The sequence below is a fragment of the Peromyscus eremicus genome, chromosome 3 (assembly GCF_949786415.1).
Source record: "Peromyscus eremicus chromosome 3, PerEre_H2_v1, whole genome shotgun sequence".
Lineage (NCBI taxonomy): Eukaryota > Metazoa > Chordata > Mammalia > Rodentia > Cricetidae > Peromyscus > Peromyscus eremicus.
The window spans coordinates 98,176,873-98,204,851 of record NC_081418.1 but is presented as its reverse complement, the minus strand read 5'-3'; the positions used below and the strand labels follow the sequence as shown (position 1 = coordinate 98,204,851).

At 42.0% G+C, this 27,979-nt stretch overlaps 1 protein-coding gene across 6 annotated transcripts in view; it reads right to left on the bottom strand.

The window, feature by feature from the left end:
• Positions 1-1,493: 1,493 nt before the first annotated feature.
• The window catches only part of Aplf (aprataxin and PNKP like factor), a 53,223-nt gene continuing 26,737 nt past the window's right edge, over positions 1,494-27,979 (bottom strand). For 3 of the 6 annotated variants that reach the window (XM_059258113.1, XM_059258114.1, XM_059258118.1), the window contains 4 exons: positions 21,510-21,862; positions 17,126-17,251; positions 12,604-12,650; positions 1,494-1,963 (listed from right to left, as the gene is read on the bottom strand). In XM_059258113.1, coding sequence (XP_059114096.1) covers positions 1,731-1,963; positions 12,604-12,650; positions 17,126-17,251; positions 21,510-21,862 — 759 coding nt within the window. In that variant the 3' untranslated portion in view covers positions 1,494-1,730. Of the gene's footprint in view, positions 1,964-7,003; positions 7,695-10,681; positions 12,037-12,603; positions 12,651-17,125; positions 17,252-21,509; positions 21,863-27,979 lie in introns of those variants that run through there. The other 3 variants (XM_059258115.1, XM_059258116.1, XM_059258117.1) reach the window with 2 other exon arrangements.

Here is a 27,979-nt window from a genome sequence, read left to right as displayed (position 1 = left end):
AACTTGCTTTGTAGACCAGGCTGGCCTCGAACTCACACAGATCCGCCTGCCTCTGCCTCCCAAGTGCTAGGATTAAAGGCGTGCGCCACCACTGCCCGACAGTCGCTTCCTTTTGTACTATTTCATTGCTTGCGTGTTTTCCTTTCCTCTTTTAAAAAAAATTGTATTTATTTATATTTTATGCATGAGTGCTCTGCATGTATACTTGCACACCAGAAGAGGGATCAGATCTCATTACAGATGGCTGTAAGCCACCATGTGGTTGCTGGGAATTGAACCCAGGACCTGGAAGAGCAGCCAGTGCTCTTAATCGCTGAGTCATCTCTCCAGCCCCCCTTTCTTCTTAGTACAGATGGAGCCATATGTCTTGGTGTATTCATCTTTATAGTGAGGCTCAAATGTGTCTGTAGGGCAGTTTCCTAAAATGGGAAGAGCTGAGTCAAATATTTTGATATTAATAGCTATGGTTAAATTGACTTCTAGAAAGACCTGGCCAATTAGCACTTCTCACTGAAAATTGTAAGTGCATATATCTAAAAGGTTGGTGATCAAGAACTGTTTCTCTCATGTCTGCCCTTGGTGCTACTGGATCCCTTTGTTCCTCCTCCCTGTGTGGCCACACTGAATAAATCTCTTCCTGTTTTTTGTTGTAATTCTGTAATTGGCATAAGGGGACAGGTGCCGAAGCATGGCTTGTTGATGCTGCTGGAATCCAGGCTTCATCTAAAAACTCGTTACATGATGGAGTGCATGGATCCATTACCGGCACTGAAGTCCCTCCAATATGCAGCCTAGATCCTGCCAGGTCCGGGATCTCACTGCAGTGCTGGGTACTGGCCAGTCATCAGGACTTTCTATGCTCACAATGGGATCAGCTTCTAAGTTTTTCAGAGCTGTCTTCAGATGACTTAAAGAATCGTGAGGCCCCACATTCTCCCACATCTTAAGATTTCTAACAGGAAAGCTATTTTATGAATTAAGGTTTGGTAGACTTTACGTGCAAAGCTAGGGATTCAGTGAGCTAGGAGCTGACCTCTGAATACTTCCTAGGCCTCGATCTATTAAGATTTTAAAATATCTCAATAAGTAAATTTTAATAATTGTATTTTTCTAAAAGTCATTTTCATGTAGATCCACAAATTGAAGAAAAATTATACATACCCCTTTACAAAATGTCCATATTTTGCAGTGGTAACCCTTTCTACCTCTAATTCCTTTCTCTTGTGAAGAGTCGTCAACTTTATTGATCATTTCAAAGACTATTTTTTTGTTTTATTAATCAAGTCTATTGCTTTTTTTAGTCCTTCATCTTAAGATCTTCAGTCTGTCCTGTTTTTCCTGGTTTTATATGGATACTTCTGTCTGGTTTGGGGGTAAAACACCTAGTTTGTTTATTTTTCACATTTAAAACAAAATATTCACCAAGCATATATTTGTGTATCACACAATGTTGTAATTATTTCTAACTTCCAATTTCCATCTGATATTTTTCCCACAAAGATGATTTTATTCAGATTAAAATATCACATTTGTTAGTGTGGTGATTAATGTTACCAATTTAAGCAAATCTAGAATTCCCTTCTCCTTCCCTCCCTTCCATCTCCGGGCAGGGGACCCTGCCACATATAAGTGGAGAAAGTAAGATGAGCACTAACAAGCATCCATCACTTTCTGCCTCTTCAGTCACTGAGGATACAATGAGATCAGTTCCTGCTGCCTCAACTTCTCCACTATGAAGGATTGTGTGGATGTGAGCCAAAGCAAACCTTCATCTTCTTAAGTTCTTTTGTCCTTAGTATCTGATCACAGCAGCAGCAGATGAAGCTAAGATAGTTGGGTGTATTTTTCTTGTCCTCCAGGTGTTGGTTTCTGCAGGCCTTCCTCACAGACTCCACAGATCTGATTCTCCCCCACGTCTGAGTTCTCTGGCCATCGCTGGTAGTGTGAGAGGCTGAGCTCACACCTAACAGAGTTTAAAATGCAAGGTTAATACAGGATGCTGACGGAAGCCTTGAGTCTATAGTTTGATTTCAAAGAGTATTTGCTACTATACCTATCTTCATCTATCATGAAATGAATGTCTCCCAGGCTAACCCTAAGCTTTGGTATCATTTTCCTTTGAGATGTCTGGTCCTCACTGTGCGGGCTGGGCTGCTCACTGGTGACCCACAGAAGAGGCTCACACTGGCTGCCCTCCCACTTCAACAGCATCTTATCCTTGATGCCAGACTACACTGTGACGGTCTATTTGTTTGGCACCAGTACTGCTGTTCATCTGAGAAATTCTGACCCAGCAGGTCTGTGATGCAGCCCAGCACTTATCTTTTAAAAGATTTTCAGAAGGAATTGTATAATCAAGTTGAAAATCAGTTTCAATAAATGTAAATTAAGATATATACATAATAACAATTAAAGAAATAGAAGCCATGAATATGAGAGTGGGGGGGGCAATACAAAGAGTTACTGGGAGGGGAGAGAGAAAATCATTATATTAGGTGTTTTTCTGTTGCTGTGATAAAAACACCATGACTGTCTTAGTTAGGGTTTCTCTTCCTGTGAAGAGACACCATGACCACAGCAATTCTTATAAAGGAAAGCATTTAATTAGGACTGGCTTACAGTTTGAGGTTTAGTCCAATATCATCATGGAGAAAAGCATGGTGGCACACAGGCAGACATGGTGCAGGAGAAGGAGCTGAGAGTTCTACATCATGATCCACAGGTGGCAGAAGGAGACTGCCCCCTAGGCCTAGCTTGAGCATATGAGATCCCAAAGCCTGCCTCCACAGTGACATACTTTCTTCAACAAGGCCATACCTAATAGTGCCACTCCCTATGGACCAAGTATTCAAATACATGAGCCTATGGAGGCCATTCCTATTCAAACCGCCACAATGACCAAGGCCACTTATGGACAGAAGGGTTTATTTGGACTTATAGTCTAGAGGGATAAGAGTCCATCACCATGGGTAGAGAGCATGGGAGCAGGCAGGGCACTGAAGCAGCAGCTGAGAACTCACATCTATATCCACAGACAGGAGGCAGAAAGTACTCAGGGGATGACAGGAGGCTTTTGAAGCCTCAAAGCCCATCCCCAGGAACATATATCCTCCAACAAGACCACACCTTCTAATCCTTCCCAAACAGTTCCACCAACTAGGGACCAAGTGTAGCAGGAATCTTAAAAGTTCTTATTAATAAAAACAAACCTGGAGCCAGGTATTGGGGTGAATGCTGGAAGATCAGAGAAACAGAACAAGGCACAGCTTCCTCACCTCCACAGTTCCTCAGCTGATCCCGTTTCCTCAGACTGGAAGCCTCTGAATCCTCATCCAGAATGGATCTCAGCTGAACTGTGCTGCTCAAAGCCTAAAAGCTTAACCAGCCAAAAGCTTCTAGTTCCTGGTCCTCATGCCTTATATACCTTTCTGCTATCTGCCATCACTCCCTGGGATTAAAGGCCTGTGTTACCATGCCTGGCTGTTTCCAATGTGGCCTTGAACTCACAGAGATCCAGAGGGATTTCTGCCTCTGGAATGCTAGGATTAAAGGCATGTGCTACCACTGCCTATCCTCTATGTTTAATATTGTGGCTGTTCTATTCTCTGACCCCAGATAAGTTTATTAGGGTGCACAATATTTTGGGGAACACAATACCACCACAACCAAGTATTCAAACATATAAGTGGCCGGCGGTGGTGGCTCACACCTTTAATCCCAGCACTTGGGAGGCAGAGGCAGGCGGATCTTTGTGAGTTTGAGGCTAGCCTGAGTTACAGAGTAAGTTCCAAGACAGGCTCCAAAGCTACACAGAGGAACCCTGTCTCAAAAACAAACAAACACAAAAAACATATGAGGCTATGGGGGCCATTCTCATTCAAATGATCACAATTATGTAATTCTATTTTAATTTTAAAAGTTAAAATAATTACATTTAAATACTAACTACTGACAAATATTCACTCCTTGACAATCACATCTTTTAAAGTCTTCCTCTCCACCAGTCCCTGTGTTCTCATTATCATAATGCAACAAGACAAATGCCCTCTGCTTTCATTACCTCTGAGCTTCTCCAGTACTGGAATCAGTGCCATGTTTTTTCTCCACCACTGTACTCTAGAAACCCTGCAATCCTGCTTCTGTCCACATCGCACTCCTCTTTCTGACACGGCCCCGAATGTCTCAATAACTACAAGTCCACTCCACAAATAGCACACCACACACCATTATCTTCTGCATTCTACTCTTAAACACTAGCAGCAGTGGAGGAAATAGACAAAAACCTCTGTCCTGATGGAGCTTACATCCTAAAGGAGAAAAGAAAACCTAAATTACACACTGTGGAAAGAAATCATGTTACAGAAAAACTGAGTGTGAGGAGGGGATCAGGAGTGTCAGGTGGTGGATGCAGAGATACTGATACTGGGTGGCTCATGAGGGCATTAGGCATTTAGACTAATTCCTGAGAAAGTGAACAAGTATCCCAAGAAGCTTGTGCACACATCAAAAACAGCACCACTGTGTTCTCGCTGTACTGCTAGTGTAAGGCAAAGACAAGGTCTAGAACACAACTTAGCACTAATGAAGTAAGATAACATTTATTACGTAATTACATTAGGACGGCAAATGTTAACGTCAACTACCACAATTATTATCACTTCTTTCTCGTGTTTAGAGGCGGAACTGCACAGGTTGGGAGGACTAGCAGGAAGACCCCCTCCCCCATGAGACTCCTAACCAACAAGGAGAACACCATAAGGAAGGGCTGGATGCAGCTTGTGGGTGTGTCGTTCCCCTTCACTGTGCAAACTGAACTCTGCAGATTAATGGAAAGAAAGGTAGCATCCATTTGTTCTTAGCTTTGCATTACCATTCTATGCTCATAGTCGGTATGTTTCTGTTACAATGAATACTTGCAATCACTACCATCTTTAGAAAAAGCTCTTGTATAAAGAAAGCCATCTGGAACTAAGTGACAATGTATTAAATAATCAAGTATCCCCCATATTCTTGTCTCCAGCTTCCCAAGGTCCTAGAAAACCCTCCACCTCTCAAAAGATCAACTAAACACATTTGCTACAAAAATTAAACCTAAGTGAGACACACACAGGAAATAACTCTTACTATGATCAAGGCTGGGACACAGTTTAAATTCACTGAACACTGCATTGGACAGCATTTGTTCTAAACTGATGTTTAGGATAATCTTTTTTTCTTTCTTTTCTTTTGGTTTTTCAAGACAAGGTTTTTCTATGTAATAGCCCTAGCTGTCCCAAAACTCCCTCTGAAGACAAGGCTGGCCTTGAACTCAGAGATCCACCTGCCTTTGCCTCCTCAGTGCTGTGATTAAAGGCATGTACCACCATGGCCTGGCTAAGACAATTACTTTTTAAAAACAAGTTTTTAAGCTGGGTGTGATGATGCACGCGGAGGCAGAGGCAGGACCATCTCTGTGAGTTCAAGGCCAACCTGGTCTACATAATGAGTTCCAGGACAGCCAGGGTTACATAGAAAGATTGTCTCAAAATAGACAGACAGACAGGCAGGCAGGCAGGCAGCCAGCCAGCCAGCCAGATAGATAAGCAAGCAATGTTGCTTTTGAGCTGGGGATGCGGCTCAGCTGGTAGGGTATTTGCATAGGACCCAGGATTCAACTCCCAGCACTGCATAAATCAGGTGTGATGGTACATGTCTATAAACCCATGGTACGGAGACAAAAATAATGCTATATCCAAGGCCCTCAAGAGTAAAGAGATAACAGAAGGTGTGAGTGTTAATCTTGGTTGGTCAACTTGATTGGATCTAGGATTAGTTAAGCCATGTGTCTCTGGGCAGGTCTGTGAAGGTATCTCCCAGGATCTCCCCCCGGGGCCCCCCCCCCCAACCCTCAGGCAGCTGCCACCCAAAGGTACAGATCTAAGGCTATGGGGAAAGTAATGCGGCTTCTGTCACCCACCTTCACTCCCTGTTGTAGCATGTCAACCCACTTCTGCCTCTGCTGCAGCCATCCTTTATCAACACTCTGATCTCCATTCTTTGGCCTTCTAAAGTGCAACAAGGATCAGCAGCTCTCTGGAATCCTCTAGGCTACCAGCGCCGGGATGGGACTGCTGAGGACTTCAGCCAGCCTCGTGTACTGGGCAGCTTCTGGTCCTCTGCCTCTCCAGGGCAAAGGCAGCCATGTGGACTACCCAGCCCTCACCATGTCAGCCAATCTTATAAATCCCCCTACAGCATATTCCTATCAGTTGTGCTCTTCTAGAGAACCTAACGCAGAAGGGAAAAACACGTTTGCAAATAAATCAAAGTAACTAGTAAGAGTACAGAGAAATATTTATTTTGTCCTTCTTTAGTTTAAGCAAAATTTAACATTGTACAATTACATGGAGAGACTTACATATACTATGAAACCATACTCAACACCTTCTGTTCTTCTAAGACGCGCACTTTATTTCCTCTTAAAGCATGACACCGTGTTTCCAGCTCGCTGCTTCATGATTGATGCAGATTCCGCTTAGCTCTGTGTGCAGACTCCGCTCACAGTGAAAACTGAGCTCCTAGAAACTCTAAACTGCCTAAAATGAAGAGCTACTGAGAACTTGGTTCAAGGGCAGGAGTGAGGAGATGTACCTCACTTGGAGCAGGGGCTTCTTAGAGGCCAGAACCCTAACCATGGCAGGGAACTTTCCCCTCTCAGCCAAGCTAAGGAGACTCACTGAGAAAAAACTATGGCTAGAAGCTTTTCCGCAGCCTAAATGTAAAGCTACACAATGCAAGTGAAGTAATCAAGAAGGGGCATGATGTGAAAACAGCCGAAGTTGTGGGGTGTGCAGAAAGCATTTCCCTGCAAGGTGAACATCGCTTCCCTATGGGATAACAAGATCATTTCCATCATCGGTTGGTTCATAATTTCCCCAGGATCCAAAGGACAAAAGCATGAATGAATCACAAAGCCACGGATCCAAAGGACAAAAGCATGAATGAATCACAAAGCCACGGATCCAAAGGACAAAAGCATGAATGAAATCACAAGCCACATCTAATGAATTAGAAAAACACCAGACACTGCATGACTGTCATTTTGTTCAAGTCGAGCTTTAGGGGGGGGGGGGGAACGACTCCAAACAGCAGTGGAGGGAGGGCTATGCCTCCCACAGTTCTGCAGTTGCCTGGATAAGCTTGCATAGTACACTACAAAGGTCAAAGGTGTGTACAACCTATGGCTTTTATTGGCAGTATGTAAAGTATGTAAAAAATAGCAGTCCCTGCCTAACCTCGTGACCTGCTTCCACTGACAGGTGAAATAAATAGGCACAAACAGGCAATCACGTAAAGTCCACCTACTTCACTGATGGCTGGTGTTTCAAGTTTCAAGTGCAGAGAACTATTAAAAGAAGTAATGATTACTGAAGCGCCTACTCAGTTTCTGGATGTTTCCCATAAAGAAAAAGCAAATCTGAGTTTTATATTATTGTAGAAAAGTTACTTTTTCCTCTTCATAAACCTTTTTGCTTCTTTCAAAAGCTCTTCCACATCTTCCTTCTCCTCATCATCCTCTCCTGGTTGCCAGTCTGAATCCTCATCTGTCGGCTCATATCCTTCTTCCTCGTCCTCGTCGTCAGCAAAGCTGTCATTCGGGTCCTTCTCACTGGGCTGCCCAACATCATCACTATCTTCATCTAGAGCCACTCTGACTGAAAAGCAGAACATTGCAAACAACACATCAATCACTACTCAAGCTGGGATGAGGGATGTCTGTCATAAAATGTCTCCCTGCAGCAAGAATTAATTACTATATAGCCTACTACTTTAAGTTTTAGAACAGGTATTGAAGTGATTATTTGTTTCTTATTATTCTAACTCTCCACACTGCGAGATTCTGTGACTAGCCTGGCCTGTGAGAGTCAAAGCAACGGTCCCTAGTGAGACCATGCTGTCCAGACCTTCACCCCAGCTACGCTATGCCTTGCTGATAGGAATACTCTCCCATCGCCACTAAATCGGCCAAAGGTCAAGTGGTGGCACCATGTACCACTTGTGAGTAGATGTTTGGAAACTAAGAACCAACCAGGAAGCCTTTTCTCTGGAAACCTCGGTGACAGAGGGCAGTCCCCAAGCAGCAGGAGCTTAGGAAAGTCCTGTCAGGCCTGGATTCTCTCCAGACTATCCTAAGTCCCGTCTGCCTTTCCTCTGATCTTGGACCCCAAACTGCTGTAGGGGAAGGTTTCCTGACAGACTCCCCAACTTTGTGCTTACTCTTTCAGACTCTGAATGATCTCTTAAAGTAGGGACTAATTCTCTGATGAACTTTACTTCATCTAATGGAATTAAATATTTTTTTAAATCTATAAAGTAATTAAAGTATTTCAAAGATCCTCCGTAACTCTATAATCATTTTAAAGCCAAAATAGGAATCTTCACTATCTCTACAAATCAGTGGAACAATGTGAACTGTGAAAATGGACTGGCAGCTTGACTACCTGAAGATAGAAAGGAGAAATAAGCTGCCGTTTATTTTTACCAACTGATAGAAAACACTTCACTACCGTGATGGTGAAACACCTTTTAGAAAAAGCAATAAACTACAAGTTTGACTTCCCATTGTTCACCAGACCGTACTAGGATGCAGCCATGTCGGCCTCTAAGCCTGCAGGGAAATGTTGGCCTTCTGTAACTCTCTAATTACTCTAATTCTGCAGAGGAAGCCATAAGAATAACACAACATAGTAAGAACTGTAGGAATGGCAGAACAGTTCTGGGGCTGGGGACACAGCTCAGTGGCAGAGCTCCTGCCTGGCACAAACCACTGGGTGAGTTCCAAGGAGAACCACTCCAATGCTGCTACACATGCTTCATAGCAGATTGACAGCTCAATTCTTCAGGTTTTATCTTCCTCCTTCTTTCCCATGAATATTATTTCCTCTAGAAAAGGAAAATTTACTATATGCTATGATAATTTTTTTTTGTTTTTTGTTTTTTGAGACAGGGTTTCTCTGTGCAGTTTTGCACCTTTCCTGGAACTCACTTAGTAGCCCAGGCTGGCCTCGAACTCACAGAGATCCGCCTGGCTCTGCCTCCCGAGTGCTGGGATTAAAGGCGTGCGCCACCACCGCCTGGCCGATGATAATATTTTTAATAATGTTTCATTTTATAACCAAAGACTAGTTCTTTTTTTCTTTTTTTCTTTCTCTTCTTTTGGTTTCTCAAGACAGGGTCTCTCAACAGCCCTGGCTGTCCTGAAACTCACTTTGTAGACCAGGCTGGCCTCAAACTCAAAGAGGTGGGCCTGTCTCTGCCTCCTGAGTGCTGGGATTAAAGGCGTACATCACTACTGCCTGGATTAGTTTGTCTTTCTAACGTACCAAGACGGCAGTAGGTTTTCACACTTGTAAAGTCCTGTTGCGCTTTACCACACCACCACACCAGCTCTCTGACAGCCCACACTCCTTCATCCTCTCAGCCCTTGCATCTAAGCAGCAGCTTGAATCGCAGGTGAGCCCTGTTGCTCTTCTTGAATCACTTTCTTTCTAGATCTTTGGGTTCTGTTTCTTGGGGGAACGAGGGGACATATCAGTGTGTGCACACAACTACAGAAGTTCAGAAACTTTACAGCAGCTCTCAGTAATCACTCTGAGTTCTTGAAACAGCATCAGTTGCCTAGAAGGATGCATACCACATAGTGAGGGGCTTGAAAGAACAACTCCAAAAGTCAGATGTGAATGTTGGCGATAACTGCTTTGACATGCCATCAAAAGGTAGGGCAGCAGCAATATGACAAAATTTTCCTGGCACTGATTTCTCGTGCATTCACTATCTTGTGCCAAACCTCTAGCACTCTGAAAATATGTGGAAAGCTAGTAAGAAATCATGTTAGCTAGACACAGAAGAAACGTGGCCAACGGCAACAGAACAATACACAAGCAATGCAACCCCTTAGCCGCAACATGTAGAAAAACTCTGGACCCGGTGTTTCAGGAGGGTTACAACTGAGAAACTAAATCCCAGAGTCTAAGTGGTTGCTTTAATGCTGATACTATGCTATACTGTATTATCTTATGTGGTCAGGAGTGTCCACCTCAAATGCAATATGTTTAATTTTTTAAAAAGAAACAAAAATGGACCTAGTTCTTTCTCCTTACTTCTACTATGTGGAATGTCATCTCCATTCTCCTGATCACCTGCACTACCGTCCAAGGCCATGGCTGTTTCCTTTCCCTCATGCTGGCCTTCATTCCATGGCACATCAGTTGGCAAGTCCTATTGATTCTTTCAAGACCTCTTAGCTTTGTGGTACTTCTCATATCCCTGTGACCTTCCTCACACAGAAGACACATGACACATGAAAAAATGAGTGTGTGAAGAAATACATATATGAGCTTAGGAGCTGGGTAATGATAAACGTTAAACATTTGGGAGATGAGAAAAACAACTGTCAGAATTCTGTCTTAGATATCTCTGAATTAGGAACTCTTGAGACCCTAGCCTTTAACTTAACATTGAAAGTATTCAGGCTCACAAGTTTCAGAGGAGGAAAAGGTGTTCTGATTACATCAGCACACAGAGATTCCCAAGAGTTCAGAATTGCTCCCTTCTTACAGCTGTCCTAAGATCTCCAGGGGAGCTTGAAGCCAGTACACACACACACACACACACACACACACACACACACACACACACACACACACACATACACACACACACACACACGTCCTATGATAAAGTCTGATTTGTCACTGGGCACAGTAAGAGACTAATAGCAACAATAATGAAATGGAATAAATAAAACAACAGTAGTTAAAGCTTATGAGTTACTTATTTCGGGACTTTTCTATTTGCTGTCTTCAGACAAATACTGACTGCAAGTAACTGAAACAGTGGGCAGCAATACCCGGTTAAACAGCGGTCTAAATGTGCATGCTTCTGGGTTGCTAATAAGAAAAAGTAGCTGTCCAATACAAAAAAATTTCTTCAAACATTCACTGTTGAATGTTGTAATTATATTAATCTCAAAAAATATTTTAAGTTCATAGTTCTAAAGTATATTCTTCATTTAGAAAACACTTCCACAAAATCCCAACAAACTTTTCAAAGATTATTCAGACATTTTAAACTATGCTATATGATGCATATTGACAGCTTTTAGGTAAATAGTTCCTATTTCGATAAAGATATACAAATGTCTTTTTTTTAAAGATTTTATTTATTATGTATACAGTATCTCATTATAGATGGTTGTGAGCCACCATGTGGTTGCTGGGAATTGAACTCAGGACCTCTGAAAGACCAGCCAGTGCTCTCAACCTTTGAGCCATCTCTCCAGGCCCACAAATGTCTTTATATGGGACAATATATTGGCATAATCTGCCAATAAAATAGTTAAATAAATATCATTGCTGGAAAATCATTAAATCCAACCCAGTAAAGAGATTCTGTCATGCAATAGCCCCAGAGCCTGCTAGCCAAGACAAAGGGATCCATTTATGTCTAGAGTACTAACACACTTGAGTGGTCAACAAAGAGGTTCTCGGTGGGTTTCTCTCATTGCAAGTTATCTTCATGGTTTGGACACAAGCTGGTTTACACACGTAGATACACAGTCCTGACAGCATTTGCTTTACTCTCCCTCCTCATGGGCACAGACACTATCTGCTGACGTAGTCCTTCCGTTATATACACAACCGAAAGAAACTGAGGTTTATTGAAAGGAAAATTCTTTTTTTTTCTAGGAAAATTCTTAAAGAGCTCAAAACCAGGTAAAACAATGGTCAACTGGACAGCTACAAGTTTACACTCTAACAGGATGACCACAGTCCCAGTGGTACTGGAGAAGGTTCATGCTCTGGTTCAGAATAATAACCAGCTACTGTGATTGGCTCAAAGGGAAGATTTGGTCTAGGCTAGTTGAAGGAGGGAAATTCAGCCTTTCTTCTAAGAATCATGAATCAGAAGTTGTTTATTCTTTCCTCAGATGTCAGCACTGATTCTACTGTCCCACTTAATAAGGGTGTAAAAATTCCTCTAGTTGAGCGGAAGTACCTGGAGAAGGAACAGTGCATACGACAGAATGATGAAAGGAGATGAGGAACATGCTGACAGTCATCACCAGCCAACACAATAAGCACTGTGCAAGACCAGGCCAGCCCTTGGGCTTTTCTGTTACAGAAGTCAACACACTTTCATCACTGCTCACACCAGTTTCTATTTTGTTCTCACATACTCAAAAACAAAAGATGCCTAAAAGACACAGGAACATCATATACTGCTGGGCTATGACTGGGAAAAGCATTTGCTATATATAAACTTATAAGTTTCTCCTTTATTTGGACAGGAAATTGTTATGCTGCCCAAGCTGGCCTCAGACTTGAGGCAATCCTCCCGTCTCAGCCTCCCAAGTGTTGGGATTCCAGGTTATGAGCTATCATACTCAGCTTCTGAAAGTTCATTTAAAAAAAATCAACTAAAAACTCATTAAAAATAACCTAGGAGAAATAATTCAAATCAGCAACAATAGTTCACAAAAGCAACAATATTTTCTAAATAACTGGTTTAATGGGAGAATTACTCACAGGTTTCTTTTGAGTTTACCGAAGTACAGTTACTTACCTGGAAGTGCACTATGTCTGTATTCCATCTTGTGCTGGGGGTTCTTCCTGAAAAAGAAAAGGAGGCAAAAATAGAACAGGGTTCCCCAAATACTGAAAAGTGCTAGGACGGTAAAGTGCATGCTCAGTAACCCAGAAATAACGTTAGGGCCAAGCAGCACCTTATAAAAGGATCTGTCCCCTGCCCCTGCCCCTCGTTCCTGCCTTCCCACCCCTTCTCTGCCTCCATCATCATCTTCATCACCGCCTGACGACCAGGCACGTGCCGCTCTGCCCAGCAGTGTTCCCCTTCTCGATGCGGTAGTTACTGAGTGTGCATCCCCTGCCAGGCTTAGTACTTCTGAACTCGAGAAACGACAGCAGAGAGAAGGCAGACAACCTAATGAACTGGATTTAAGAGCTTCATAATAATCAGATGACTAAATCTTCCACTTATAAATTACAGCACCAATGTAAAAATGTTCTTTTTGATCAGCTAAAACCTGTGCACTTTGTTAAAATGTTCCACAATAAAATTTTATCTTTAAAGGACTATGATTTTCCTCTTCCGTGCCTCTGAAACTACTAGATAAAACAAATAACTTCTAATTATATGGAACCATCTCATATAAACAGTGGTTTCCTGGTTCTCAGCATTACTTAATATTTCATATCTGCTCCAAGTATTTTCCTTATTCCAGGCAACTGGAAGTCATTATAAAAACATAACTTCAAGTTAAGTAATAAGATTTAGAAAAATACAATGTCATTGCATGTAAATTGTAATAAGTTTTATTTGATTTTAGTTAATTTAGTTAAATTATAGCTAACTTGACTAGCATATCGAACAACACAAATTTCAAACGAACAAACAAATACGGTAGAGCGCCCTGCTCACTCAAGAGCAATTTAAAATTGATTTTTTTAAAAACTCCCTCCTGCCAGGTGGTGGTGGCACACACCTTTAATCCTAGCATGAATCCCAGCACTCGGGAGGCAAGCCAGGTGGATCTCTGTGAGTTCGAGGCCAGCCTGGTCCAGAGAGTGACACCAAAGCTACACAGAGAAACCCTGTCTCGAAACAACCCCCCCCCCCAAAAAAAAACCCTCCCTCCATAAAACATCTTCTACTGACCCTTGGGAAAAGTGACAGTTCTATCGATGGGAATGTCACTATTGAAAGGAGGGTGGGGATTAACACGAGGAACACTGATCAGAATCCCGGCCCAAGCACCCTCTCACAGGCTAAGTGTCAGTGTCCCCGTCTGAGGAAGGGCTAACAACAGAGCCACACTCGGTGGAGACTGCAGCTTCGTGGGTGGAGAGGCACTGTGAGCAACAGTTCCAGATCAGCCAGACTCCTTCCCAGGCCAGCCCCGGGCCAGGTGTCTGTGGTAGTCCTTGATGCAATATCTCTTTTTCACAACTTCTCCTGTGGGTGAGCATTCAACAGTGCAAGGGGGCAACTGTACAGCTAATTAGAGTCATAACTCAACAGGCTCGGGGGCTGGAAACGAGTCTACCTAAGACTGTGGGGTAATTAACCTAAACCTGACCTTCTGCTGGAACGGAAACTTTGAGCTTGAGAAAAACGAACAAGACAACTGACATGCGCCCCCAGAGCTGCAAACAGCAAAGCTTCGGCACCTTCCCTACTGAACACGCTGGAGCAGGTGACTGACTCGTAAACTCAGTTCTTGTCAGTGCTGAGCATCAGGGAAGAAGGAACAGAAAAAAGGCATGGACACCAAAGATCTTCCTCCATCTAGGAAAAAGATTACTGGGCAGCTCAGGAGTTTTGTTAGTTTTTATTTTAAAAATTCCAAACCTACAAAAATGAAAGAATAGGCTATTGACAAATGTTCCTTCATCTCCTCTCCCCTCCCTTCCCTTCCCCTTCTGTCCACTCCCTCCCTCCTTCCCTCCCTCCCTCCCTCTTTTCTTCACAGGCTCTGGGAATCAAACCCAGGGACTTGAGCATGCCAGACAAGTGCTCTAACCACTGAACTATAACCCCAGCTGGTAAGTATTATTTTCTACATGGATCACTTATTATTTTATCATTATCTGGGGTCATTTGAAACTTGAAGTGTTTTTTTTTTTTTTTTTCCTTTTTCCTGTGAACATGTTTGTTTCAGGTACCAAGGGGTCTTCCCCCCCTTAATAATAGTTGAGCAAGATCACTGAAAAGTCAAATATGGTCTTAGTTGTTTATTACTTGAGTGTCTTTCAAAGTTTGGTTTAGAAATGCCAAGTACCTAAACGCTGGGATTTAAAAACAAGTGAAGGAACTGAACCAAAAGCTTAGGCTGGCTGATGTGGCTGGCTGGATGGCTAAGGGTGAAGCGGACTGTAACTTTCAAAGGGAAGATGAAGATGCAGTGTCCTAAGATGGGGTGCAGTGGCCAGCACTGCGGCTCCACAATCACTCCTGCATCTGGTCCCTTCCCTCCATCTTCCCTTCCCTGGGTGTCTCTACTCGATGGCTCAATGGAAAACACTTCCATTTCATCTCCGACCTGGCTATCTTCACAGGGCTCTCTGCAGTTATAATTCGAACTCCTTCCCTGGTAGCTTGACCAGTGCCACAGGTCAACACCCAGTGGTTTGGCACTGACTTTTCTAGAGGGTTCCTGAACAGGACAGCACCCATGACTACAAAAGCCACAGATTCAAACAGGAACGTTCCAATGCCCGCCGCGCCCCCCCCCCCCCATCACTGGGACATGATCCACGACCCAGAAGACAGCTTCCCCAGCACCTGCACTGCTACATGGGCTCCAAGATCCACATCTGGTTAAATAAAATCCACTCAGCATTGAGTTCACTGTGACCCAAAGATAACATCATGCTGATGAGTGGGGGCCCACAGAGGCTCCCTAGTAAGGCCTTACTCCAGGTCAGAGAGTCTGAGCTTTCTTTGCCCAGCAGGGCTGCATAATGGGATGATTTGGCCAAGGGTGTGGTTACCAGGTGTTTTGAAGGTCTACACTTGTTGGTACTTGATACTTTGACCTTGAAAGGGGGAAGCTCCTCCCCTTGCTGATGTATAAAAAGCCCATCATGATTAAACTCGGGGCAGCTGGGTATTGACCCAGAGCCCTCCCGAAGCTATCCTGTGTCTCTGTCTTTCTCTTCATCTAGGCCTTTATTTCTATCTAATACTTCTTCATTCCTCACTCCTTCCTGCAAGAACCCTTCAACAGGTTGGAGCCGGCCTCTGACAACTGAAGAAATGAGAAAGGCTGCTCACTCTCAACTCTTACTCATTATAACGTATGAAATCTCAGAGCAATAAGGCAAAGAAATAAAAGGGATACAAACAAGGGAGGAAGAAGTCAAACTAGCCCCTTTGTTAGTGATATGGTCCTCTCTTTAAGAGACCCTACTACACCCCCACCAGAAGACTTACAGTGGAAAGTTCCAGCAAAGTAGCAGGGTATAAAATCAACATCAAAAGAGCAGCTTTCTACACACCAAAAGTGAACAAGCAGGAAAAGAAGTTGGGAAAATAACCCAGTCACAGCAGCTGTGAAAAGTACCTAAACCACCAATGTGGAAGAGACAGACAGCTCTCACTTAACCATTTTATGACTTTTCCAGTGAGGAAAAGTTTTTAAGACAAAAAATGCTAGCAGGATTAAAGAAAAAAGACAAACATACAAGTTAAGAGATTTAAAAATACTGAAGAATTTTTGTTACTGAGTTCAGTACTCAGTAACAAAAACAGAATAAAATCAGTGAGAACGTAGAAAATCTGAGTAACACCATAACACATGATCAAATCAACAGAGAAACCAGCTTGGAGCATTTGCAGAATAGAAACTTAAGTACCCTTGGTATGTTCAATAAAAACAGGCCATGTGCAACAACTTACAGTGGCCACTAGATTCAGTCAGTAATATGTACTCAAAGTTAGCTAAAAAAACAAAATGGCTGTCTGCATTAAAGCTCTTTAGGTTTGGGATTACTTTCTTTTGTAATCTGGTTAAATTTAAGTCTACTCACACATTAAACAAGTTTTCAAAATACCAAGAATCCTTTCTGTCAATGTAATATGCTTGCTGCTTGGTTGGGGAGACATTCTGGTAAAGAAAGATTGTGGTATGGAGAGGTCTACTCTGCCTGACAGAGGGGAGGGCGACAGTGTGGACATGCAGAGGGGAGGTTCTCATGCTCTTCAGCTGCCACTGAGTTCCGGGCATTGACAAGAGGGGTGGATTAGTGGGAGCTGAGGAATTAGACAGAAATAGAGATAACATCCCCAATAGACTTACATATCACATCTCAGAGTCTTCATAGAGTATGTATTGGGATGTCTTATAAATTAAGCTGATTGTATTTTAGACAGAAATACAGAAAAACTTCAGGTACTTGGAAGATTGATAACAATTTAGAATTATCTGAAAGAAAATCTGTGTTCCCCATAAATTTAATGAAAACTATGCTACAGGCTTAAGATGGAGAGCTGCTCCAGTCACCCGATTTCACATGGCGAGGAAGCATTTAGGGAGGAGTGCAGCCACATGGCTCAGTTCCCTTACCTGTAACAAGATGCCCCATAGGGACATTCAGGCCTGTCGCCAGTTACACCTTCATCTGTGACTTGTACATCTCCATAATCACTATCACCAGGGTGGCTGAAATGTTGAAAATGGAGAGGATTCTTCCTGTGAGAGTGATAAACATTCCATCAGAAGAAGAAAAAATAACAGGAAGTTACGGGTTTACAGTGGCTACAGAGTGAGACTAAGAATACCCGATTATTCCAGAAGGGAACCAAACACCTGTGTTGATGATATAAAGACTGAGGACATCCCCATGCCATGTTGTTGACCAACCTGACAGAGTTGTTGGAAAATGGTCCAGGAATAAAGCTGTGTGAACAGAATTCTGGGTGCTTGTGAGAGAACTCCAAGGAAACAAGACAAGAATCTTGTGACTTCAGTTTTGTCAAAACACAGAATTGTTCTTGGAATGTATTTTCATGCTCCTTCCAGGTATAGCAGATAGGAGTATGTTTACTTCAAATTACTCATTATTGCTTGCTGCTGTTATTTCAATTAAATGTTTAAACTATCCTTTATATGCCTATGTGGGAAAACATGTTCCCACGTGTGGCTTGTCCTTGTATAGCTTGAACTCATGAGAACTTTACTCATGTAACCTTTCTTAACCCTCAGAATATAAACTGTCTGCGACTCTGAATAAAGTTGGCTATTGCATGAGACTATAATCCACCTCATTTATTGGCTCTATTCTCCTATGTCCCACTGCCTCTAGAGCAGTGACATCTAATCATCAAAAGACTCCCAGATAAACAATCAATTTCTAGTGTGATATGACAAGTCATGTGTACAAAAACACAATTTGTAAACATTATATGGTTTATGTAGGTATACAACAAATATAAGCATCCATAGCCTTTGTAAATTTCTATATCCTAATGCTAAGATAAAAACATTACCAACATTCTAGATAGACCCATGTTTTCTTTCTAATCTTTAAACTCATTTGACTACACAAAGTATACTATCATGTCTTTTAAAAGCAGTTTTCAAACTCTTTGGTTCAGGCTTCTTTTCTACTCTTAAATTATTATTAGAGTTTGACAGCCATCTCTTTATGTGGTGGGTTTACCCTGGCAGAAATTTAAAGTGAAAAATCAGAAAAATACGTTTGTTTATTTATTTACAGTAACTGTAATATACCTTTTCACATATTACAAATAACATACTTTAATAGCTTTTTAAAAAATAATCTTTGCATTTATTTGTGTGTGTGTGTGTGTGTGTGTGTGTGTGTGTGTGTGTGTGTGTTTAAGCCATGGCACACATGTGGAGGTCAGAGAACAACTTGTGGGAGTTCATTCTCTCCTTGGACTACGTGTGTTTTAGGGATCCAACTCAGGTCATCAGGTTTGGTGGCAAGTGCCTCTTCCCATTGTCTTCATTAGATTTCTATTGCTGTGATAAAACACCATAACCAAAAGCAACTTGGGGAAAAAGGGTTTGTTTCCACTCACAACTGTTAGGTTACACTCCATCACTGAGGGAAGTCAGGACAGGAACCTGGAGGCAGAATCTGGATTGAAGGCCACAGAGGAATGCTGCTTACTGGTTTGCTCAGTCTGCTTCCTTTTACCACTCAAGACCTACCTAACACTGCCCACAATGTGCTGGGCCATCCCACATTAATTAATCAGGAAAATGTCCCACAGGCTTGCCTACAGTCCAACCTCATGGAGGCACTTTATTTTTTCCGACTGAGGTTCTCAGATGACTCTTGCTTGTGTCAAGTTGACAATATAGTAGTAGTAGTAGTAGTAGTAGTAGTGATCATCATCATCATCATCATCTATCCAGCACAGCCACTGAGCCACCTCACTGACCCTTATGTAACTTCATAGCTCCAATATAAAATTCATGGAGATATAATGCATGCTTAAGAAAAGGTATCTGGCTTTTCCTCCTTGCTTCTACATTTGATCAGTAACAACAGCAATGCTTTGTGGTCTCTAGGGAACTCTACTGCATGCTTGTGAGAATCACATTCTAAATATCTTACCATTAGCAGGAAAATGGATGGAAATGAAAATCATCATGTTAAGTGGAGAGAGAGAGAGAGAGAGAGAGAGAGAGAGAGAGAGAGAGAGAGAGAGAGATCGAGATCTTAAAGCAGAAGGGAAATAAAGATGGTAAGTTAATAGATGTAAGATGAAAGTGGAAAAGAGATTATTTAGGAAGGAAAGGGAATCAGCAAGTTTGGGGAAGTGGATAAAAGGAGCATGGAGAGCCAGACATGGTGACACATGTTTTTAATTCCAGCACTCGGGAGTCATAGGTAGGAGGATCTCTATGAGTTCAAGGCCAGCCTGGTCTACGTAGCAAGTTCCAAGACAACGAGAACTATACTATATATAGGGAGTCCCTGTCTCAAAAAACAAAAAAAGAACATAGAGGACATCAGAGGAGGATAAATTAAATTATAATAACAAATATGTGAAAATATTATAATAAAACCCATTACTTTGTATATTAACTTTTAAAAATTAAAACACAAAACAAAGAGGAATGCAAACTTAGAAACTATAGAGACTTGGGATATTATCCATTTGAGAGAAGGGAGAGGTTCAGGAGGCTGAAGAAAAGCTAGACTTTTGTAATGAGTTTATAGACATGTATGTGTGTAAGATATGTGGGTTTATCTCAAATTCAACATGCTATTCTTCCCCTTTCTTTACAAATATAAACATTTCAATAAAATTACTTCTTCCCCTTTGTTACAAATACAAATTTTTTGATTTAAACATTTTTCAGACATCCTTTATTTCAAAATTAATAAAGTTAGTTACTGTCTAAAGCTAAGAGTGATTAAAACTAACATGTTATTATAAAGTATAAGTGAATGAATTATTATTTGATAAAACATTTACTCCTTTTTTTTAAAGATTTATTTATTTACTTATTTATTTATTTATTTATTATGTATACAGTATTCTATCTGCACATATCCCTGCAGGCCAGAAGAGGGTACCAGGTCTCATTACAGATGGTTATGAGCCACCATGTGGTTGCTGGGAATTTAACTCAGGACCTTTGGAAGAGCAAGCAGTGCTCTTAACTTCTGAGCCATCTCTCTAGCCCACATTTACTCCTTTTAACAAAAGGAAATGACAGTGTTGAATATTGCTATTCATTGAATTGTGTCCCCTCAAAACTTCTATGTTGGAAGCACTAATCTCCAATATACCTAGGAGAGAGATAATTAAGGTTAAGTGAGGTCATAACGCTGGGGCCCTGACACAAAATGATTGGTGTCTTCCTCGGTGAGGAAGAGACACCAGGGAAATGACATACAGAGAAAAGGCACCGAGAAAACAACCACCTTCAGGGCAAGAAGAGAAGCCAGTCTGTGGTGTTTTGTTATGGCTGCATTTCTAATGTCCAGAATTGAGAGAAGGGAAATTCTGTTACCAAAGCAAGCCAGTTTGTGGTGTTTTGTTATGGCTGCATTTCTAATGTCCAGAATTGAGAGAAGGGAAATTCTGTTACTAAAGCAAGCCAGTCTGTGGTGTTTTGTTATGGCTGCCCTCACCAACTAACGTAGACACAAAACAGGGTCTTTCCAAATCCAAAGTAATAGATAGCTTTTGTTTTGCTGTAGATTTTTACATTGTGTTCTAGGCTTAAGGACATTCCACAGACAATATCATATATAAATTTAAAACTCAGGACTGTTGAAACTGAAAAATATAGCTACTTTAATGCTAAAATAACAATGTATTTTAAAGAGCAATAATAAGAGTGTGAAATGCACAGAATGTGTGGTGTACATTCTCTGTGCACATGGCATGAGGATGCACTTCACAGATACAGCTTGACAAGTGGGATGGCTAACAGTGGAAACAGACCGATAAACACAGGCTGTTATAAAACCAAGATTATAATTTAAATGGATGAAATATGAATTCATAAAAATTTCATTTTCTAATTTTCAAAGTAGAAAATTTTCTATTTTATAGAAAAATGTGAATATACATATAATACAATGCCTAAACACAATCTAAAATTATCTTAGTAGACAGGTATAATAACTTTCTGAAAGTATCTCTTTAAAATTAAGACATTAAATAAGCAGGTATTTAAGTCTGTGTGATTCAGTTTTTAAGTCTGGATTCCCCAGTACTCAGGTACTTGCATTAGTCAGCATGTCTACACATAAAACATTTAATTCCCCATTGCATCTTAAAAGCTTCTGGCAGGATTTACCAGAATGCACAGTGGGAAAGTGCAGCCCAGTAGAAATGCGGTAAAGCACCTAACCTTAGGGCAATGGTTTATTAGGCTCTTAACACAACAGCACAGGACTGCAAGGCAGCAGGTAGTGAAGCACTGGGCTGAAACGCCACCTGTGGGTCCATCTTACCTGTAGCAGTCAGCCCCATACATGCAGGACGCCCTCTGGACCTTGCTTCCTTCTGAACAGCCTAGAACTGAATCAGCCACTGTGTGCGAAGCATCGGGACTAGAGGGAGCAGAGCGGGATTCAGGACAGAACCCTTGCGATGTCTCGGGAGGTGACTTCCTTTGGACGCTTGAATGACTCTCAGGACGGCTCACTGTCTCCCCCTCTTCATCTGTTGTTGCTTGGCTGACGGTTTTATGTCTAGAGACCTCACCAAGCTCCTCTATTGGAACTGCGTTGTTCGGTTCACTCATCTTCACAGTATCTGTATCTGGATCACCTAATGTGATTGAAGACAATGATTCTGGAACTTCCTGTAAAAGAAATCCAGAAAAGGCATCATTTTAAAAAAGCAAACAACAAAAAAAGAAATATATAAATTAAAGTTTAAGAGGACAAAAATACAAGTTTCATGATATGAAAAGCTTAAAACTTCAAACTTCTTATTTTGAAGCTACTAAAGATACCATTTTCTGTTTTTAGTTTAGAAACTTTTAACAATTTGTAGACTTCACAATATCAATTTGTAGCTATAATGATAATCTATTTCATTGTTACATAATCTAACTCAAAAAGCTCTTAAATGTCACTGTCCAACAACACTGTCCTTGTAATTTCTTAAAAATGACTGCAATACTTAGTTAGTTCTCTCCAAATAAAGGTAGTTTTCATATGGCAGAATGACCTACTAGTTCATGTCTACACATAAATCTGCATGAGGGTATGCTATCACCAACGGAGAAAGCAAGCACCTTTCCTTTGAGAGTTCTGATTAAGTAAATGTCAGGTTAGCCAATTAAGCCCCAGAGAGCTGACTACTGCCATCTTGTTAAATGGATAAAATACACAGCTGCCCTCTGATACTGATCTTTTGTACCCTAGACTACTGCCACTCTAACCTCTCATCAAAGGGGCTTCTTTTCACAGAAAACTACAACTGGTCAGAGTGCAGAGAACAAGTGACTGTGGAGAGTCCTATCTTAAATGGGAGATCTACAACACAGTCCCTGCACCAAGGTGCAGGAACACGGTACCAAGGAGATATTCTAATCACCCCGGTATGCGTTTTTAATTTGTACTGGCCACCAGCATAAAAAGTAAGCCTCATCTCAAAAACCTCCTTTCTGTGGAGCAGAAATATTGCTCATTTAAACACAAGTGTTCTTGTTAACCAAGTCACAGATATGAGGAGCACACACCAGAAACACATCAATGTTCACCTCCATTTCTAAGGGCTCAGGGCCTGGCAGCTACCATCTGGTGAAAGCTGATTTTAGTACGAATAGATAGCTGATAATTCAAATTTCCTAACATATTATTCACATGACTTCTTTTGGACTAATTATTTAAATGTTTCAATATTTTTAAAAGAAACTGTAACTCTGAAACAGTATTCACACTGGCTAAACACGTTCTCCACAGGATGTGGGTCTATCATGGCTCTGCACAGCAGCAGATAACCTAGGAAAAGCAGGTGTTTGGCTATCTCCTATGACTTACACTTGGGTGGTGGCATTTAGGCTACATCCCTCTACACCATACACTCTACTTCCAACCTTCTCTGCCACACCCCAGTCCCATCCCCTTCCATTCAGGACCAATTGGCACAGGCCAACAGCTGGAATTCAGGGACAGGAAGTGAGAAGTCCTGACTACCGCCCACTTGACAGCTCCCCCATTTCCTTCACTCCTGTTCGGTGGTGGGTAAGTCAGTGAGTCTGGTAGTGAAACGAAGAGCCCAAACTTGTTAGATTATTATTCCTGTGGCATTTTTAGACTCTACAAGGCATTTTCCATGCTTAGGAAGGAAGGCTGTGATTCCTCAGAGGCACCACACTTCCCTAGGCCTTAAGAGTTCCTGGCCTTTCAGGTATCTGTGTACAAAGCCTGGAGGGGAAAGGGCAGACGATTCTCACGCCTTTCAACAAGCACCACAGGAAAGGGGTGATTCACACTTCCAAACAGGGGATCCTGACAGTACTGTTGTTCCAGCATCCAGCCACAGCAGATGTTTGAAGGGAAACAATCCCACTCAACTTCTTAGTCAGTTTCTTTCAGAACAAAGAGACATTGGAAAGTGATTAAAAAAAAAATTAAAATACATCTTTTCTATAATATATTGGAGAGCTGTTGACCTAACAGTGGCATGGCTAAGGGCTGCTTTTTTTGTTTGTTTGTTTGTTTGTTTTTTTGAGACAGGGTTTCTCTGTATAGCTTTGCGCCTCTCCTGGAACTCACTTGGTAGCCCAGGCTGGCCTCGAACTCACAGAGATCCGCCTGGCTCTGCCTCCCGAGTGCTGGGATTAAAGGCGTGCGCCACCACCGCCCGACCCAGGGCTGCTTTTAAAAGGAGTGTTGTGTTTGTTTGTTGGTTTCTGTATTTGTTGGGGGTGGTGCATGCATGCCCACATACGCACATGCAGAGGCCAGAGCAAGGTGCCAGATGCCTTTTCTCTTAGTCTTCACACTAGTGGCTCAAAACAGGAGCTCCTGAGCCCGAAGTCTGCCTTTCAGGCTAGGCCGGGCGGCCAGAGAACCCTCCAGATCTGCCTGTCTCTTCCCTCCAGTATTGGGGTCACAGGCACGTGAAGCTCTGCCTGGCTTTTCACGTGGGGACTGGAGATGTGGACTTCGGTTCTCATGCTTCCAGAGTAAATGTTCTTACCCACGGAGGCATCTCCCTGGCCCTCTAAGGATATTTTTAACTAAAGAACAGTATTATTCTATGATGGCATTTAATGTTTTAAGTAATCTCTCACACCACCCCCCATCAAAGATTTTGTAGCAGATGACGACTATTCCAGAGATCCACCATCAGTCAAAATGCAGAGAACAAGTGACAGAGGGGTGCCCAAACCAACTCCTATACGGAAGCCTCAGGGGAAGTCATGGAGGAGGGGGCGGAAAGCTTTTGAGAGCCAGAGGACCACAACACCTGCTGTAAGACAATGTCTTCTAGACATGACAGGGAGGCTGTACAGGGAAGGGGTGGAAATGATGTAAATACTTACTCAAGTATGAAACTCTCAAAAACTTTAAATTAAAAACAATTCTCATAGCCAAGCACAGTAGCACATTCCTGTCATCACAGTACTTGGGAGGTTGTAGCTGAAGGATCAAGTTATAAGCCAAGTTAAGTTACTTAGCAAAACCATGTCGGAAATAAATATAACATCTTTATGTGTGTGTGTGTGTGTGTGTGTGTGTGTGTGTGTGTGTGTGTATGTATTTGCCTGTATAAATCCAGATGAAGATTTTATAATGCTACAAAAGTCAATGCAACAATGAGACTGAAGGATGAGGCAAATGAAGTTTTCATTTTTAATAAACATGCTTCTAAAATCACAGGTATCAATATGTAAATTAGGGGGTTTCAAATAAGACAGACAGCTGGGCATGGTAGCACACCCCTTTAGCACTTGGGAGGCAGAGGCAGGCAAATCTCCTTGAATTCGAGGCCAGCCTGGTCTACACAGTAAGCTACAGGACAGCCAGGGTTATGTAGAGAGACCTGAGACAGCCCCCGACCCAAAAAAAACCAAATAAGAGACACAAAAGTTGGAAATCGTAATGCTCTTATGGAACTCCATGCAATATTAATATATAGTAGCCTTGGCATTCAAGAATTTAACATTCTTGGTTTCAATTATTTATAAATGATCCCAAAATCCATTACACGCAGTAATTTTTAAGTTTGCTGATACATAAATTTGAACTGTGCCAATTCCAAAGCTCATGAGCGACCTGGTGGGGTTGGATAAGGGAACAGGAAAAATGGAAGGTGAATCACCTACGGCAAGTAGGAGAATGAGAGCTTCAGTTTTACTAAGCATCCCCTGCTATTTGGTGGACTTGTGAAGGATTAAACATGGGAGGCTAGAGAGTTCTGATAACAGAAAGATCTCCTACAAAGTAAAAAAAGATGTGTTTGAGACTGGAGATCATGGGGCTAGTGGTCCTCTGAGGAAGAGCAGAATGCACTCTTAAGACTATTAAAATAGCTTATCAACTTGTCTAGTAAGCACTTCCCTGCCCCTCAGCCATCTGAAGTTTTAATGTATTTTAAGGGATAGGATAAAGAACTACCCTCTAACATAAATCCAGCAGGGTGGTTTGTTGTTTCCAAGATGCTCTTGGCAGGAATGCCTGTGCTGATAAGTTGCCTAAAAGTCCTGTATCAATTCCATTAACATTCCTGGAGAATAATGGAAAAATCCCAGCCTCATACTCAACCTCTGGCTGACAGTTCAAGCACTAGCTAAATACTGCTTCCTAGGAAGTCTATCCCCCGAAACTGAAAACACAACAACTGAAATTCCACCTGTGTGTTCTCTACCATCATTTCTCCCAATACCTTCACTATCCGTCCTTCCCAGGTGGAAACTTGGAACCTGCCTTTTACTCCCTCTCCTTCCCCAGACCCAGTGTTCAGACACTCAGCACTGAAGTTTTGCATCCTAGATGCTTTTCCAGTCCGATGGCTCACCATCCTTAAGTGGCTAAAGTCTCTGCACTTCTTAGTCGTGTCAATATGACCATCATTTCCCTCCCTTATCTCAGAGATCTTACTTTGTCGCTTCCAATCTCTCTCTAGAGAGCTAAAGGACCTCAATACTCAATACATTTCCAGTGCCTCCTCCTGTGCAGGTCCCCACTGCTGCTTCAATTTTAAATGAATGCCTGCCTTGCACCCAAATTTCCAAGGACAACAGTTGACTGACTGTCCCTTATTCAAAATGCTTAGGATTTCTGAGATTTTGGAGTCTAGAGTATTTGTAAAGATTTATGGTTGAGCATCAATATCTGAAATTATCCAAAATCCCAAGTGAGTTTAGAATCTTATCAGTATGCAAAAAGTTTCAGATTTTGAGGTATTTTATTTTTCACTTTTGGATTAGGGGTTCTCAAGATGTATTTGTTCTCCCTTGCTTTAGTACTTGTTCTGTCATCTACCTGGAACCTTGTAACTTTCCATGACCAAAAAGTGCAGTATAAATGACCAGTTCTAGTCACTGAAAGATCTGGGCCTTAAAGATCTGGTAGCTTTTAATTTTACCGTCTTAGAATCCTGCTGTTGGGTAAAGGGATTTAGTCTCAACTATCTAATGATAAGTGGAGGGAGGGAGGCCCGGTCAGCTTCCAGATATCCCATCAATCCTTGTAGAGGCATCACTCATGAGAGCAAAGTCGTTTAGCCTGAACCCACCACCACTAATACCAAAAATGTATCATAAAGAGGTGTCCAACTGAGCCCAACCAACTCATACAATTTGTAATAAATAATAAGTCATGTTGTGCTAAGTGATTAAGTGTTGGGCTTACTTTGATTACAGCAAGAGATAACTAATAATTTTATGATAGGATTTTGCAGAAGTTTTTTTGGCTGTGCTTCCTTCAGCTGCCTATGACAGTTCTAATTAGATTATGTAAAAGAAATACTATTGTCTTAATCTCTGTGCTACTGCAACAAAATATCACAGCCTAGGTCATTTATCAATGACAAAATGTATTTTCTCAGTTCTGAGTTTTGGGGAGGCCATGGTAAGTTGCCGGCATCTGATGTGGGATTTCCTACTCTGTCTTCATGGGGCAGAAGGGAAGAGAGGACAAACGTGTTCTGACATGACAGAGGCACAGCAGGATGTGCACTCGTGTCCTCTTGTGACACAAGGGCAAAAAGAGTCCACCAGCTCCTGTGGACTTCCTAGCAACTTGAGTCTACTCCTGAGTGAGTATGGAGCCAGTACTGAGCAAGCACCACTAACACTACTGCACAGGGAGAGTAAGCTTCAGTATAGGTTTTTAGAGGAGACAAAGCATCCAAAACACAGCAGAGATCTTTACATTGATTAATTCCAGAGCCCTCACTTTGGCCATAAGCTGGACAGACATACAACCTGTAAGGACTGCAGAAGACCTGTGAGGACTGACAAAATCCTGGACTTTAAAAGAACAATTAACTTCATGAAGAGAAGAGTGCTCATCACAAACTCACTCATAGTCTAATGTGCACAATAGGAAAACCCACTGTACACAAAAGCATCTACTTCGGCCATCAGCGCTTCCTAGCAGTGTGGCCTTGGGCTTCAGTCTCCTCCAGGTGCTGAAGGATGGATGGCGCATCAACAGTTTTCCTTGAGGGCATGTTCAAATCGCAGGAGTACACATAGGGCACTACTTAGACACAGGCCATAGACTAAATGAGTCAGAGCTCAGGAAAGGGGCAAGAAGGGATTTCTGCCCCTTCTCTCCACTTCCTTTTCCAGTCTTTCTTAAGAAAATGTCTACTCTAGAGTCCTGGACAATTGCTCTGAGGTCTTGTAAGGCATCTCCACACATCCGACTAGATGGACCAGCCAAGCTTTTGTTTTCTCTCATGGTGAGCTTGTCTCCCTGTTCTTCACTGTGCTATCCCATTGACTGGCTGCTCT